General features: G+C 48.6%; 1 protein-coding gene across 1 annotated transcript; it reads left to right on the top strand.

Annotated features, from left to right (window-relative positions):
* Positions 1-432: 432 nt before the first annotated feature.
* Nt5m (5',3'-nucleotidase, mitochondrial) lies at positions 433-16,814 on the top strand. The gene is made up of 5 exons (XM_051180561.1): positions 433-811; positions 4,446-4,546; positions 7,389-7,449; positions 15,538-15,652; positions 16,069-16,814. Exons 1-5 carry the CDS (start codon positions 566-568, stop codon positions 16,209-16,211), a joined length of 666 nt encoding a protein of 221 aa, XP_051036518.1. The 5' UTR covers positions 433-565; the 3' UTR covers positions 16,212-16,814.
* The last annotated feature ends 526 nt before the right edge of the window (positions 16,815-17,340 follow it).

The following is a 17,340-nucleotide window of genomic DNA, read 5'->3' as shown; positions in this document are numbered from 1 at the left end:
TCCAATGATGTCAGGCTGGACACATAATATCTGTCCTCCTTATAACCTGTATAGATTAATTTGAAGGCTTACCCTCTGGTATCTTTAAATGTTATAAGGTCATGGTTGCATACAATCGGCATCTACGATCAAAGAGGACCACGAACAACAGGCATCTATGCCTTTACCTGTGATTAACTTGAAATCCTCCCTGGCTATATTTGGGATGAGCAGCTATTTTAAAATCTGTGCTCACAATCAGTATGGGTTCAGGATGGCCAAAACTCATCTGTTGGGTTCAAAGCCCAACGAAGTAAGTGCTCAATAAATACCTAAGGACATAGGTTAGTTCCTCCGGGCGCTGGGCTCCTCTATCCATCCAGTGCCACAGTTGCTCCAGTCTGGCTGTCGCAGACTGGATGTCCCAGGGCGACCAGCAACCCTCATTCGCGCTCACCGTCTCCGGGCGCGTATCCCTTTAAGCGCGGTGGTGCTGCGCGCGGGCCTCGCTCTGGGCCGGAGCCTGCGCGTCCCTGTCCCCGGCGAAGGCTGCGTCTGCCGAGGACCCAGGGCGACGAGCGGGGCGATGCTCAGGCTGCGCGGCTGCTGCGCGCGTCCCCGCGGCGGCGCCCCGGTCCGGGCCGAGAGGAGCCGGGCGGGCAGCCGCGCCCTGCGGGTGCTGGTGGACATGGACGGCGTGCTGGCCGACTTCGAGGGCGGCTTCCTCCGGAAGTTCCGCGCGCGCTTCCCCGACCTGCCCTTCGTGGCGCTGGAGGACCGGCGTGGCTTCTGGGTGTCGGAGCAGTACGGACGTCTGCAGCCTGGGCTGAGTGTGAGCACCAGCGGGAGGGGAAACCGAGGCCGCAGATGTCCAGCCCCGAGTCAGCCCGACTCCCCCGTAACCTCTGGCGGGTCTTTTCGTACAGAAGGGTTTCCGGAAGGACTGTGGTCACTGTGCTAGGGATGCTGCAGACAGCTGCTGCTGGCTGTCACCTGGGCTCCCAGCAGTCTCCTTATTCTCCCCCTAGAAATCTATCTAGATCCTCCATCCCTCTTTCCCACCTTTTCTCTCTCCCTCTCCCCTACCCCTACCACAGCCCTTTCTCTACCCACCTCCCCTCGGTATTGGAGATTGAACCCAGATTTAACCTGAAGGTTAAACAAGCTCTCTACCACTGACCTGCATCGCCAATCCTCTTATTACTTTTTTTCTTTGTCATTGGCTCTCACTAACTTCTCTGGGCTGTCCTTGAACTAACTTACTCAGTAGCCTAGGCAGGCCTTCAAATTTTGATCCTTCTGCTTCAACCTCCCAAGAGCTGAGATCACAAGCATATAACACCAGGCTGGGCTTGAATTTTAAATTCTTGTATTTGGCCTCAGGTAATTTGTTACATGGGGGACATTATGTCTCCTTACTCTTACACAGACATGGCTATTTCTTCCTCCCAGTGGATTTGACAGGTGTCTTCACCCTCCTCTTTTGCCCAAATTCATTGAAGCATAGCTTTCAGTGATGCTGTATGCTAGAGAATATGACTTTCCAAGTATCGTATAGGGAGTCAGAGTCTAGGTAGAGTGAACTTCCCTCTTGACTGGTATAAGGCCCTCCCTCATGGTTAGACAGATGTCCAGGCTTTTTGGTAGAGTGAGTATAATTTGGAGACTTAAACTATTTTATGAAAGGAACAGGGGAATTTACCCAGCATTAAGTTAGAAGATGAGTTTTCTGGCATCTCTCAGTTGGCTAGAGAGGGCTTGATGGTGAGGAGGGTAAGATTTACCACATCCTCCAGGGACTGATGTCAGTAAGGTAAAGAAGAAGACATACAGATGGAAAGCTGGGGTCAGCTGGCCTTGACTCTTTGCTGAAGAAACCGTAGCACTCCCAGAAACTCATGTTTATAATACAGAGTTGAACAGAAAGGCAGGTGCATACAGATGAACACAGAGGCAAGGTTTATGGTGTGTGTACAGCTAGGGCTGGGAGGCAAGGTTAGCTAATCTAGGTAGGAGTAGTCTGCAGGGGAGCAGTCTGCAGGTGGCAAACATCCAGGGGAGAAAGCTGCATGCACTGTCAAAATCTATACTCGGTCGAGTGGAAGGCTTTGCCTTTCCTCCATGGGTCTGAGGGTCTGGGGTTCTTGACATGGCTCTGCCTCTGCCAGCAACACATTCACTCAGGACTTCATCCATTCCCTGCAGAAGTTCATTCTGAGAATGAACAGAAATGATGCCCCATGTCCCCTTTCAGTACCCGTCTCTCAGTAAACCAAATTATTATGGAGGTGCCTTATTATGAAGGGGTCTGGACATTGTGGGGAGAGTTGCAGGGCTAGAAATGAACCTTAGGGTCTTACACTCCATGAGGCCCTGGGTTTCATTATCAGCACCATAAAACAAAGGAACTACACAGTGGCTTAATAGCTCTTTGTGTAAATACTCCAGGCCCAAAGGGACTAATTCCCTTCCAAGTACAAGGTGAGAGAACACAGGGAATAAGGAAGATGCTGGGATGGGAGATGGCTTCCACTCATTTCTTTTTCAAGCCTCAGCTCACTAAAGGATACCCCAGAGCCTGCTTGTGACCTAGTTGTCTTAAGTATCTGTGGCTAAACCAAACAGTCTAGGTATAATAGGTGTAGCCATTTTAACTTTGTATTCTTGCCCTTTGGTATTGGGGAAACCAATACTCAGAACCCCCAGGGTACCAAAATCTACAGATGCTCAAGTCCTTCATGTAAAATGGCATGACATTTGTGTATGACGTGTATAATCCTATATAGCTCAACCCTGCTGTAGGTGACATAATACAAAGCAAAGTGTAAATGCCATGGAGATGGTTTTGAATACTGAATGGTAAGGGAATAATGATACAGGAAAAGACCTCTGAATGTTCAGTACAGACAGTAATTTCCCCCTTAGTATTTTCTGTCTATGGTTGTTTGACTCCATGGATGTAGATTCCATGCCTTCTAAGGACCATGGAGCACCTTTGTCCTTATTTCCTTTTGGTTTCCACAGTACTCTTGGAGGGAAGTTGAGAAAAAGTGGAAAGAAAAGCTCTTTCAACTGACTTAGAGTCCTCAACTATTAGGACAGAGAACTGCATAGAGAGGGATTGCCTCTACCACTGCTTCTCAGGGAGCTAAGAGGCTAACTGCAGGCTTGGCGCTGGAACGCTGTATCTGTTCTGTCTCACCAGGACTTTGGGAGGAAGGGATGGGTATTGTCTTCATGTTCATAGAGAAACTCTATGAGAGTGATCACCAGCCCAGAGTTAGCCTGCAGCAAGGGCCGTACTGCCTCCATATGAGAGTTCAAGTCCTGATGGCATTATCCCTAAGTGGCCCTGAAGAAAAGTCATGCTTTTCTTAAACTGTGAGCCAACAATCTTTGGTCCTTGTAGGTTGTAAGGGTGGAACTTGAGAATGTATCTTAGTAACAGTGTGTTTGTACAACCCATGTAGTTGACTAGGGGATTGGTGCCCTCTTAACCAGGTAGTGGTATTTCCTGTACTGCTCACATGGGCAGCGTTGAGACGCTCCCTTCTTGGAGGTTGAGATGCCTTACTTCCCCCTTGTCTGGCCCTAGGAAAGATCTGGCCAGCATTCTGGGAAGATGAGTTCTGGCCTACTCACACATGTTAGAAAGGGGATCCTTACTCAGCCACTGTTTTTGATGGGTGGCATCTGTTTTACTATAGCTAAAAAGAGAGTTTGTATTTCTTTTTGAAACAGGGTTTTATTTTGTTGCCTAACCTGGCCTTTCAAGTAATGGGACTAGCATGGGCCACCATGCCTGGCACAGGGTCTGGATTTTTGACTTTTGAACTTTATAAGCAACAAAACCCCTTTTGGGGGGGAGGCAGAAGCAGGTGGATCTCCATAGAGAGTTCCAGGATAGTCAGAGCTACACAAAGAGATCCTGTCTCAATAAAATATTGGTACCTCAGCACATAAACCAGGCGAGAGCACAGCTGCTCTGATTGGTGTGATGAGGAAGCTGGGACTCCCCTAGCTGTCCTTTTCCCAGCTCACCATATTCCTATCCTTGTAGACCATGGTACACTTGGGGATCTCTAAGTCCCTTTAGACTCCAACTCTAGTGACTCTTTCATCATGGCCATGAATGCATTCCCTCAGCCCCTACTGTATGCTGGCTGTTCTAGGCAAGCCTAGCAAATGTGCACTTTGTGAAGAACTGTCCTCAAGCTGAGAACTCTAGGTGGCTCTCCAGAGCTGACACCTTGGTTTGTCTCTGCTGTGTCCTAAGAGAAGTCACCATTCACTTCCTGACAGAGGGGCCCCAGCACATGCCAACACCTTGTGATGCCCCCCAGGACACAGATCTGGGGTGAGTGTAGAGAGCCTCAAACCCCCTCCCCACCTAGCAGCAGCCCTGCCCAGAGGAGGGCTGTGGGTCAGTGGGGACCTGGAGGTGACTTGCTTCTTTGTCTTCCTAGGAGAAAGCTGTCAGCATCTGGGAGTCGAAGGATTTCTTCTTTGAACTGGAGCCTCTGCCAGGAGCTGTGGAAGCTGTGAAGCAGATGGCTAATCTGCAGAAGTAAGTACACCTTCTTGTCTTGGGACTCCACCCCCAGGCCCACACCTTTATTCCTGTCTTGCCCTTCCCTCCACAGCCCCGTAGTGGCCCATTACATTCTCATTGCTGACCCTGGCAAAAAGCCTTCCAGGCACATGCTGTAGGCACCAGTATAACTGTGACACACCAGGGTAGTCCAATTTGCAGTTGTGGAGCAGTCATCACCCAGGGCAAATGAACCTAGCCTGCCAAGTGCTGAAAGGAGGCCTCACTTGGAAAAGGGGGGTTCAGAAAGGACAGGCTTGTCATTTTGTTCTGGTGAGCTTGTGTGTGATGAAGCCCTCACTCAGTACCCACCCTCTTCAGTCCTCTGAAGCCTAATGGAACTTGTGGACAGTGTGCTTCCCTGAGATCTTTTTCAAGCACAGCCTTAGTGACATGTACTCCACACCTTGTAGCTTACCCATTTCAAGTGTGCAGTTCAGTGGCTTTTAGAATACTCACAGAGTTATGGAACTATTGCTGCTGTCAAGTTCAGAGTTGTTTTCATCGCCCCCTAAAACAAAACGTCAAACACATTAGCACACTGCCCATTCCTGCCCTTCTGTGGTTCCTAAGAGCCACTAGTCCACTTTCTGCCTCCAAGTGTGTGGCCTGGCTGCTTCTTTCTTCCTTTTTTTTTTTTTTTTTTTTTTTTTTTTTTTTTGCTTTTTTGTTTTGTTTTTGTTTTCAAGACAGGCTTTCTCTGTGTAACAGCTCTGGCTGTCTTGGAACTCATTTTGTAGACCAGGTTGGCTTTGAACTCACTGAGATCTGCCTGCCCTGCCTCCCAAGAGCTGGGATTAAAGGTGTGCACCACTACCACCTAGCCTATTATGATTTTAAGGTTTATCCATTTTGTAGTAGCTATCAGTACTTACTGTTTTACTCTTGTGAGTATGTGTGACTGGGGATAGGGTTCAAGGCATTTTGTATGGCTGGCAAGTGATGTAACTATCCAGCTACATCCCCAATCAAGTACTTATACTTTTTGACAATTGAATAGTGTCCATTGTATAGACAAAGTGCATTTTGTGTATCCATTCATTAGTTGATGGGCATTTGGACTGTTTTCTTTTTTGTGAATATCATTGCTGTGAACACTTGTGTTAGCATTTTTTGAATATTTGCTGTTACTTCTTTAGGGCATATACCTTAGAGTAAAACTATGAGGTCATAAGGTAATTCTATATTTAATGTTTAAAGGGACCATCAAGCCAGGCGTTGGAGGCACACGCCTTTAGTCCCAGCACTCAGGAGGCAAAGGCAGTTGGATCTCTGTGAGTTCAAGGCCAGCCTGGTCTAAAGAGCTAGTTCCAGGACAAGCTCCAAAGTAATACAGAGAAACCCTATCTCAAAAAACCAAAACCAAACCAAACCAAACAAACAAAAAAAAAAGAACCGTCAAACTATTTGCCATTAATTTTAGGAAGACTGCGGTTTCTTGATGTATTTTATGCGTATGTGCATTTACCTGTATGGATACGTGTGCATCACATGCATGCTTGCATGTCAGTTGTATCTCAGTAACACTGTGTAAAAATAATCAGTCTGAGCCATCTACTCAGAAGACAGGCAGAGGCAGCGTATGAGCATAGGGATTCAAAGCCAGCCAGGCAACAACAGAAGATTTTGGCTGTGCCTCCTCTCCACGTGAAGGTTTATGTTTGGCTGAAGGAGTTGCGTGCAGGCAAAGTTTGGGACTGAGAGTTGAACTAAGTCATTCTAACCTTGGGCTAGGCAGCATGCAGCAGCAAGGCAGGGGAAGGAGAAGGCTGTGTGGCCTAGGCCTCAGCAGTCAGGCTTTGGAAGGGACAGCGAAGAAGAGGGAAGGCAGCATTTGTCTTCCTTCCCTCTGAGTGGGGGTGTGAGGGAAAGGCTGGGGCAGATACTGTCACTCTGCCAACCGTCTTGCCTCTTTGCACCTGAACACTGAGCAGGTACAAGCAAAACCCCCAGAGGCTACCAGACAGGCTTCCACAGAACTCCCCAGGGACTAATTTGCCAAAGAGAGTTGGAGAAACACAGCTCCTTCAGCTCGGCTTGATGGGCCGGCCCATACAGTGCCAGAGTAGAACACAATGTTGTGACTGTTTGGGATGGGATGGTGTTGGTGGTTGGGGACCCGTCCCGTGAGTATGGGGAGGAACAAGGACCTGGGAAGCCCTTCTTGGTCAGCATCAGCAGCCCAGAGCTGTGACAGCGCATTTATCATGCAAAGCCCATGTTCCTCTTGAGGCCACAGAGCTGGAGAACTTGTCTTGTGGAGCCTGGTTCCCTTTCTGTGCAGCCCACAACTGGGTGATGGAGGGTAGTTTCCTTTCAGCCAGCTGGGGATGCACTTCTCTTTCAACTGTCTATAGACTGCAGTATTTTTTTCCCTTTATTTTCTCCCTCCTTCCTTTTTGGTGCTGGAGAAGGAGACCAAGCCCTTGCCACACCTTTTCTACCACACCATTGAGCTCCCAGCCCTCTGTATCCTTCCAGTGTTGTGCCTGTTACCAAATGCTTCTTTCCCTCCCCATTTTCTTATTCAACTAGAGTCGGCAATAACCTAGCTTATCTTCTGGGTCTAGTCCTGCAAATATTGCCCACCTCCAAGTTTGTTGCCTATAGCCAGGGTGTATCATTTTGTGGCTCCCCAGGGCCTTAGACTCAGGCAGAAATTGCAAGTTGTAGCTTCTTGTGTGGGGAGATGTAGAATAGTAAGTTTTCCCATGATAGGTCCAGCCTCAGACCCTGGCAGGGCTCAGCCAGCTGAGGTGGGCAGTGTGCAGTGGAATGGAGATAGTTGCATGGCTCACTGTCCTTTCTCTTCTGGCAGCACTGATGTCTTCATCTGCACAAGTCCCATCAAGATGATCAAGTACTGTCCCTATGAGAAGGTAAGGAGTAGGTCCCAGTCGATGGCTGCGTGTGGCACAGGCTCCCATCCTGGTGCTCCCTGCCTCTCTGTACCAGCCTGAGGCTCTATCTCATGTGCTGAAATGGACTTGTGACAATATCGGCTTGGTGGAAAGGGTCCCTGCCACATTATGCGATGTGCCTGGTCCAGGAAAGTCTGGTGAAGCCAGCGGCGACAGGGATCAAGGAGAGAACCATGTTTAGGGAGGGGTCAGACACTCAAGGACCTCCCTGCACACTGGGACTGGAACTCAGCATCATGCATGCCAGGCAAGTGCTCCACCCCTTACCTCCATCCTCAGCCTTGCGTGAAAAGTCTGACCAATAGCTAGGCATGGTGGGCTAACCTGTAACCCTAACACTCAGTAGATTGAGATGGTGGGTGGGGGTTTGCAAATTCCAGGCCAGGCTGTGCTGCTTAGTAAATTTAAGGCCAACTTGGACTACAGTGAAATCTGTTACCCCCCCCCCACAAAAAAAACCCAGAAAGACGTCTAAGCAAGGAAATCTAAGTTTTTGTTGTTGTTCTGTTTGTTTTCCTGTGCGCGCCTTTGTCTAATGAAAGTAGAGTGGTCACGGTGGGGAGCTTTCTGCACATTAGAAGCTGCAGGTTGCTTTCTACAGGGAGGATTGTGTTATCATGCCTTTGAGTTTCTCAGATGCTCCTGTGGACTCATAGGCTGGCCTCCCCCCCCCCCCCCGCTTCCCCCCCCCTTGGGCTTCGTTTTACATCTTCATGCTGAGATCATCTCCACCATCTTCTCTTCCCACACATGCCGTCCTCCCTGGAGCTATTTGTGTGCCCTGCCGGGGAGGACCCCACACTCTGTGCAGTTACTGTGGGATACACGAGCAGTTGCTGCATCAGCTGGTGGTCATCCCGACCCCTTGGAACTCTCAAGGCTGAGTTCATTTCAGCCTAAGGGAATGGGTGTTCAAGCTACAACTCTTGGGGTGAAGTGGGGCTTGAAGGCTGGGTTTTCTCTTTGTAACAGAGCACACATTTACAAAGGGGGTTCTGGACTGGTGGAGACTGGTTAGAAAGGGACATTTCAGTAACACTGACCTTTTGAGTCAGAAACTCTGGGAGTAGCAGCATGGTCTCAGCCAACTTGCTAGATGGTTCTGCTGGATCTCTAAACTTGAGTAGTGAAGGTCATGTGATTACTTCAACTTTAGCTGGCTCAAATGATTGGATGACTGGCCAGTTCAGGTGCCCTGGGTGGCTGTCGGACTCTACAGGCACTTGAGTTCCTTTATAGAAAGGAGCATAGTGTGCACACATCTTCCCCTGTGCTCGAGCACTTAAGTCACCTGCAGTGGCCACAGCACCTGATGCGGTGTACACGCCTTTGCTGCAATTGTTCTGCAGTAGGCAGCAATGATAAGAAAGTCTGTACAAGTTTAGCTCAGCTGCGGTTCCTGGTTTCCATTGCTTATGGTGCGCCTCATGCTGTATACTGGCCCTGCTGGAAGTGTGTGTGCTCTTCCCATGGCCTTCCTCTTGCCCTCCAGGTCTAGTGAAATGGGTCCTGTTCCTGCCAATTCTCTTTCTGAGACATGTCTGGCACCTGTCTGCTTCTCTTCTTGTTGCTGCCACTTTAAATTTCTTTGTAGAACTAAGGAAATGTCATAAGGTGGATCATGCCAGCTCCCTGTCAATCCTTCCCTGTAAAAAAAAAAAAAAAAAAAAAAAAAAAACCAGCCTGGCCTCAAAGCCTGCCTGGCCTTTTCCTTCCAAGGAGCTCCCACCCATCTGTGTTTTATGCTGCCCTTGACTTATATTATAATACTCAAATGTGAAAAACCCTCCACAGACTCCAGTGGCCCCTTAGCCCCTAGTTTGTGGTGCCATTGTGGGAGGCTGGGGAACCTTTAAGAGGTGGGGTCTGGCTGGTGAATGTGGGTTACTGGGGGCAGGTTTATGGGCTGGAAACCTCCCCAACCTGAGATCCTCTTATCCATTTCTTGGTCCACCCAGATGTGAGCAAGCCCTCCCCATACCTTCCCTGCCATGATAGTGTATCCTCAAACCATGAGCCAGAACCAATCCTTTCTTCCTTAAGTTTGTTCTCCCAGGTTCTTTATTGCGCAGACAAGCAAAGTAACTAATGCAGTTGTTAACGTCCCTCTCCTCTGCATGCCTCTGTTCAGGTGCTGACCACCATATCTAACATTCAATCCTTCTCTGCTACGTACGCTGCTCCGAATGGCTGTTTCTTTGTTTCTGGATTGTTTTCTGTCTCTTACCAGACTGAGGTCTGCAAAGGAGCTAACTGCCTTTTTCCCACTACAGAGCTAGGCCCCTGGGGAACACTTGAATAAATCCATTGTTCAACAGAAGACTATCAAAAACATTTTAAAATTAGTTTTTGAATTTCATACATGAGTATTGCATTTACATCATTTCTACCCATCTTCCCTTCCTGACATCTCCCCTGATCTCCCTCCTCTCAAATTCATAAGCTCCTTTTTAATTATTTTTCTCTCTCATTCTCACTCTCTTCCTCCCCCCTCCCTCTCTCCGTTCCTTCCTTCCCCCCTCCCTCTCCTGAGCCCTCTCCTGAGCCTGTTGCTGTGTATATCTGTGCTTACAGATGGCCTTTTGGGATAGGATAACCTACCAGGGCGCTCATCCCTGAAGAAAATGGATTCTCCCACTCTCAGCAGCCAATGGTTCTCTGTAGTTCTTCATCTGGGGTTGGGGCCTTGTGAAATTCCTCTCGTTCACATTAACACATCAACTGGTATTCTCATGTGTAGGTCTTGTTTAGATAATCATATTGTTGAGGCTTCATGGGCAAAGCTTCCATGTCATGTCTTTATTTATTCTGAGTCAAAACACTTTATTCAGAAACTTGGGGAAAGGCTAGAGAGTCTACACTGTCTGCTGTCCTTCACCTGGAAGATCTTAGAGGTCTGCCCATTGCCAAGAGCCCTTGTCATGTCTTGAAGACACTGGTTCAAAGCAGGCATCCTGGTCTTGTGGTTCTTACAATCTTTTTGACCCCTCTTCTGCTGTTCTTCCTGAGCCTTAGGTGTAGGGGTTGTGTTGTAGATGCATCCCTTGAGGTTGTGCATCCTGTTGTTCTTTGCATTTTACAGCTGTGGCTCTCTGTAATGGTCACCCACCTGCTGCTACTTTTAGTAGCTCCTTTTGTGAGAAGTGAGAACTAAGTGGGTATGCAAATAAAATTTTAGAATGCAGCAAGAAATTACACAGTTTTGGGAAATAGAAGTAATAGATTCCCCTCTAGGGGCTGTGACCTCTCCAGCCACAGGTAGTTAGCTAGATTTGTAGTACCTGCCATGAATTCTCTGCTACTGAATAAGCCTTAAGTCCAGTTAGATAGCTACTTGTTATTCCCAAGATAAAAGTGCCACCGTTGTACCACTAGAGATATCTTATCGGGCTTTATTGTGGTTCATAGACTTCACACCTGGGAAGGGCTGCTCATACTTTCCTCCCTTGGCACCTTTGTATATTAGGAGAGCTAGGTCTCAGTGAAAGCCTTCCAGCTGGACTCCTCCACGCCTGTTCCCAAAGTGGGTGGTGCCTTGGACTGTAGGGTCATCACTCTGCTTAAACCTTTAACTCACAGTTTTCCCCTCCTCTACTTCCATGTCACACATTGTTGAACATCTTTTAAGCAAACAGCCCTCTGTTTGTTCTGAGATGAAGTGCTCAAGTTTTTGCCTGGTCTTTCATTGGGTTGCTGTGTATGAAGTTGTGCGGGTCCTTCCTGTATTCTAGAGACCAATCCTTCATTAGGTGATTTGTTATGCAGGTGTTTTTCCCAGCCTGTGGCTTTTCATCTCCTTAGGTTTTTAAAAATTGTTGTTGCTTTTAAAAACATTTTTATATTTTAAATTTTGTTTTCTGTGTGTGTCCACAGGGCCTCCTGCTGTAATACATGTAAGTTGGTCAGATGACAACTTGTGAGAGTCTGTTCTCTCCTTGTACCATGTGGGTCCTGAAGGTCAAACTCAGGTTTTGAGCCTTGACTACAGTGCCTTTGCCTACTGAGACACCTCACAGTCTGCTGTCCCTTTGTGTTTTGAGGCAGGGTTTCCTTGAATACCCTGCTGGCCTGGAATTTGTAATTCTCATACTATAGTCTTCCAAGATTACAGGTGTGAACTTAACAGAGTCTTAACAGAGTCTTTTTTTATTAAAAATTTTAATATAACATATAGTTACATACATTTGGTCACATTCTTTCCCACCCCCAAGAGTCCCTAGGTCCCCCCTCCATATCCATCCAATTTCATATTCTTTTTCTGTTAAAAAAAAAAATACAAACCCAAAACAAAGCACAAGCAGAAACAAAGAAAATAAGGTAACAAAACAAAACTGAACATGGATTCTGTTTTGTATTGGCCAACTATTCCTGAGCATGCAGCCTACCTGGGATGTGGTTAATTCTTTGATTAAATGAAATAGATTTTCCCCTCCCAGTAGTTCTCAAGTGCAAATAACTTCTTGGTTGTGTGTGGGACTCTCTGCCCACTTCCCCTTCTCCATGCTGGGATTTTGTCTAGTTGGAACTTGTACAGGTCTTGTGAGTGATCGTTGTTAAGGTTTCTACTGCTGTGACCAAAAGCAACTTGGAGAGAAAGGGAATTGTTTGGTGTGTGTATCCGAAATCATAATCCACTGAAGGAAGCTGGGGCAGGAACTCAAACCTGGAAGCAGGAGCTGATGCAGAGTCCATGGAGGGGTGCTGCTTACCGGCTTGCTCCTCATGGCTTGCTCAGCCTGCTGTCCTACAGAACTCAGGATAGTAGGGGTGGTACCACCTACGGTGGCCAGGGCCCTCCACCATCAATCACTAGTTAAGAAAAGCTCTAAGGGTTTGCCCACAGCCTGATCCTATAGAGGCATTTTCTCAGCTAAGTTCCTACCTTTTGGATGACTATAGCTTTTGTCTTGAATACCAGAGTTTCATAATAATTTCAAAACAGCACGTTTTCCAACATTAGTCTTTAAAGAATTTTTAAATTGTAAAATTAAACTGTAGTTATACCCAAGCATGGTGGCATATGCATTTAATCCTATTGCTTAGAAGGCAGAGATAAGCAGATCTGTAGACCAGGCTGGCCTCAAACTCACAGAGATCCACCTGCCTCTGTATCCACACAATCTTCCTACCCATGAGTTAGAAGGTGCTTGTATTAATCAGGGTTCTCTAGAGGAACGGAACTGATAGAATGAATTTATCCTTATGGATTTATTAGAGTGGCTTACAGCCTGTGGTCCAGCTAGTCCAACAGTGGCTGTCTACTAATAGAAAGCCCAAGAATCCAGTAGTTGTTTGGTTCATGGGGATGGATGTCTCCGCTGGTCTTCATTGTATGCTGGAATCCTGAGGAAGTAGACTCTAATGCCTGTGAAGGACTGGACTTGCCAGCAGAGTGAGAGCAAGCAGGCAAAGGACAAAGGGAGCCAGCTTCCTTCTCCCATGTCCTTTACACAGGCTGCCGGTAGAAAGTGTGTCGGATTATAGGTGGATCTTCCTACCTCAAAAGAGCAGGATTAAAAGTGGGTCTTTCCACTTTAAATGATTTCATTAAGAAAAATCCCTCACAGATGTGCCTAACCACTGGGTTTTAGTAAATTTCAGAGGTCACCAGAATTCCAGAAGAATAGTTATCACAATACTTTTGTTACCACACATGGATCAGGCAGCTTTCCAGGGATGAACATGGCTCAGAGGCAGAGTAGTGGCATGTCCATTTAGAATGGTAGCTCTGATTTTCCCAGTCACAGTCTAAGCAGCTCAGGCAGGAGCCTGAGGTCTCCAGCTACAAGGCAGGAGAGTGCGGTGGTGGAACCATCACGGACCTCTTTGAACTTCAGTTTCTTATCTGTATAGAATCGATGGGCCACTGAACTGTTTCCTTTGTACAGTTGCTCCTGTTTGTAGACAGCCCATGCCAGGGACAAGAGACCCAGAGACTGGGTGCTTGGGACCAGATACTTGTGATGATTTGATGCTGATGCTGCCCCCAAGCATGTGATTATCACTCACAGAGGTGTTGGCTACAATGAATTGGAAATTAACAATGGGAAGTAAAACTTCCAGGCTCTGTGAATGGTTTGTAAAACAGGGGGCCAGACCCTATCCTGCTTCAGAAGCCTGGGCTGTCTGAGCTGTAGATTCCTCCTTGGAAGAAGCCCAGGGGTCTCCCTGGTTCTTCAGTATGCCTCATGCAGACGGCCAAGAACTGCAGGAGTGGGAAGGATGTCTGCATCCAGGTTGTCATGAGGGCAAGAAGGTGATGGACATCAAATACTCTTACATTAGCAACCCTGGATTCTGTCTTCCATTCTTGCCTATGTCACCTCCATGTCAACACTAGGGTCACCTGTGTGCCTTCTCCCTGGCCTGACCCCTGGAGGTTGTCCAAACTCTGCTCATGTAAGCATCCCGAGGCAGCATTTTGACTTGGCTAAGCTACTTTTTGAGCCTAGTGGGAGCCTGTTCCCGGCAGTGGGTATCTTTCTGGGAAGATGGCCAGTAGGGTCTGCAGGTCTCCACTGAAGCCTTGGCCATGGAGCCTTTCCAGTTAGAGTGACCTCAGGCAGTCTGCCCAGAAAGGACTGTTTCTTCTTCACTCATCATTTGGGCGAGTGTCCAAAGAACTGCTGTCCCTGTCCTAAAGGATGTCAGAGGCTACCGAGGTGACTGCAGGGATTCAGATGATGTGGTCACAGTTGTGGCCATCACCTGGAAAGATGAGGAGTGTGAAGGTGAAGGAAGTAGAGGGGGACAGTTTTAGGACTTGCTATGTCAGGGGAGAAGTGTGCCTGAAAAGTGTGTGAGTGCCATGTCTCTGTCATGAATGTGTGGTTAAAGGCCTGAAATTGAGAGAATTGGGTGAAAATTAAAGTTCCCATTGCGAGGCTAAGGGCGTGCATGAAACAGGCAGGGTCATGCAGCCCTCTCTAAGTAGTCCCTCCCATGCTAAATGTCACTCGGGGCCACATGTTGTCTGTTTGTATGTCTGCCCAAGTCACATGAACCGCAGCCGGGATGAAAAGGACCTGCCTGAGGCTTTGCTGCAGGTGACCACACAGCCTTCCCCCTCGACAGGTCGTTCCACATGAGCCAGTGGCACACTTGCAAGCATCTTCTAGCTTCTGGCTGCTGTTAGTTCTCCAGGCAGAGGTTCCTGTTCCCTTCTGCTGGAAGCTGCCCTGACTGAAGTCCATACCCATCTTGGTCTGTGAGCAGCTCAGGGAGGATGCAGAAGGGTAGCCAGATGGCTATATGCAGCTACACACTGGACAGAGTGGCATGACTGTGAACCTCAGGCCCAGGGCCACTCATCCCTCTCCTGGTTCCCCCAATGGGACCAGACCCAGTGGCTAGTCAGGCCATATCTGCCGCCAGCCTCACTAGGGTGGTGAAAATGGTAGATTGTTTTCCCAGTTTCCAAAGTGTCCTAGGAAAGGGAGAGGCAGTCCAGAGCCCCACAGTGGCGAAGGGAAGTACGGGCTCCCAGATTGCACATTGTTCTGTCTGATAGTTGAGCTTCCTGCCTGTCAGTCTTGCACACAGCTGCACTTTTTCTGTGTGCCTGGGACGCCAGCTGTCTGCAGCACTGGTGTGACAATCAAGCTCCCTGTAACTCCCCTCTTTCCCAGACTACTGCTTTTTTGCCCCCATCCCCACCCCCAGTGTCACATCACACATGGTTTGAATACCTGTCTCTGCTTTAAGTTCCCAGCAGAGATACTGGGCAGATCCACTGGTTATATCCTGTGGGCCCGCCAGCTTAGGAAGTCACTAAGCCCCCAGTGGCAGCCAGTGTGACCAACCTTTGATAGAGTACTGAGAGAACTCTGTGCAGCTCTGGGGATGTCAGGGCTGGGTCTGAGTTGTAACCCTTCTGCAGTCTAGCTGAGGAGTGTGCAGGTACCCAGCTCCCAAGTGACAAATTCCTGGGCACAGAACTCCCTGAGCTGGCCCTTTGTATTAGCCTCCTTCCCTTCTGAGTGCTAGGACTCTATGCTGAGCCATCCCTCAGCTGTCTGATGCCATCATCTCCTCTGTTACCTTCAGTATGCTTGGGTGGAGAAGCACTTTGGCCCCGACTTTCTGGAGCAAATTGTGTTGACCAGAGACAAGACTGTGGTCTCTGCTGACCTTCTCATAGATGACCGGCCGGATATCACAGGCAAGTAGCCCATGGCAGGGATGCGGTGGCAGGGTCTCTTCCCCCCCCCACCTCCTCCTGGGGTCTCCTCGGCTCACTTCCCACCTTTACCAGGTGTTTATCGGTACCCAGCCAGGGGCTTCCTCCTGTTGGAAAGGCCTGCCTGCATCCTAGGGATGGGGTGCTACTGGAAGCTAGAATGTCTGTGCCGCTTCCAGATTGACTTTAAGCTGTTGGCTTTCCTGCGTGAAGAACCCAGCTTTGCTTTTCAAACCTTTATGTTTAGTAACTTTCTGCCCTCTCTTCCCTCTCAATGGTAGTGTGGGATAAGTCTACTATATAACAGGAAATCACAGTATAGTCTATAAGCTGACAGTGGCTTGGGCATTGCATTTGTCCTTTTTTTTTTTTTTTTTTTTTTTTGGTTCCCTCCACAGGAGCTGAGCCACACCCCAGCTGGGAGCACATCCTCTTCACCTCCTGCCACAATCATCACCTGCAGCTGAAGCCCCCTCGCCGGAGGCTGCACTCGTGGGCAGATGACTGGAAGGCCATCCTGGATAGCAAGCGGCCCCGCTGAGGGCTGTGCTGTGACTCTCTCCTGGTCCAGTGTGGGCCTCACGGCTCATGACTGGACAGCAAAAGGCCTGCTGAGGGCTGTGCTGCAGTTCCTGGCGCTTCCTGGAGGATCCCAATGGACTCTCTGGTCAGAACAACTTCTTGACACACTCCCCTTCTCCTGGCTCAGCAAGGCCTTAGCCTGATCCTGGGGCAGGGCTGGGAGAAAGGCATTTGCTCCTGAGCAACTTTGGCCTGGCCTCAGACAGTGGCCCATGACACTCCCTCTCACTGCTTACAATAGGGATGGTCTCTAAGGCACTGGGATGCCATGGTCCGGGATCTGCAGCCTTTGCAAGGTAAGGACAGATGACAGAGGTTGCCCTGGCAGGCCTGTGCCCTTCTACCTTTAACATGGCACCTTGTCCAACTTGCCCACTTAGTTTGTTCTCTCCTCCTGACTTCCAGTGGCCACCAGGCTCTTTTGGAGGCCAACAGTGACCCTGCCTATGGTTAGTGGTGTGATCTCTTTCTCTGGTGTCCATACATCCCATTCATGGCCCAGAGAGGAGTCAGCAGGCTTGAACATTTGTTGACCATGTGAGAAATAAATGCTATTCACATATAGCCTGTGATGTGGCCTTCTGTAGCACCGACTCAGGGTTATCTAGTGTGCCATCTGCCTGTGGTATAAGCATCTGGGAGTCCCACACACTGATAAACAGGACAGGGGTGGGCGCAGCTCTCCTTTGTGTGCCTCAAATGGTACCACATGGGAGCAAAGGCAAAGTGGCCTAGATGGCGGCAAAGCTGGCAGCCTGATGGTTTCTTTTGGTCCCATTCATCTGAGGGAGGCCCTGCTTCCCTCAGCCACCTCCCCAGGAACTTACTTGTGATCTCATAACAGGGCCAAGTTTCCATAAGACCCAGGGACAGCTGTCACAGGCTCAGCATTTGTCCCCTTTGAGCTGAATTCTTGGGAGGTGACACTACCTCCCAACTGTCCTCTTGAGAGTTTTAGAAACAGTGCCCTTGAAGACCAGTTACATTCTCAAAACCCAAATTTGAGATGGGGATGGTGACACACATCTGCTTTCTCAGCACTTTTCAGTTGAAGCAGGTGTATTGCTGTGGGCTCAAGACCAACCTGG

The sequence above is a fragment of the Phodopus roborovskii genome, unplaced genomic scaffold (genome assembly GCF_943737965.1).
Source record: "Phodopus roborovskii unplaced genomic scaffold, PHOROB, whole genome shotgun sequence".
Lineage (NCBI taxonomy): Eukaryota > Metazoa > Chordata > Mammalia > Rodentia > Cricetidae > Phodopus > Phodopus roborovskii.
The sequence above is the reverse complement of the archived record's forward strand: the minus strand, read 5'-3'. Positions and strand labels throughout refer to the sequence as shown.

Bases quoted from the DNA above. Each gene is read 5' to 3' on its own strand.
- Nt5m (XM_051180561.1), top strand. From the start codon at position 566: ATGCTCAGGCTGCGCGGCTGCTGCGCGCGTCCCCGCGGCGGCGCCCCG. The intron at 7,450-15,537 runs GTAAGGAGTAGG...TGTTACCTTCAG, and splicing joins AGTACTGTCCCTATGAGAAG to TATGCTTGGGTGGAGAAGCA. The intron at 15,653-16,068 runs GCAAGTAGCCCA...TTCCCTCCACAG, and splicing joins TGACCGGCCGGATATCACAG to GAGCTGAGCCACACCCCAGC.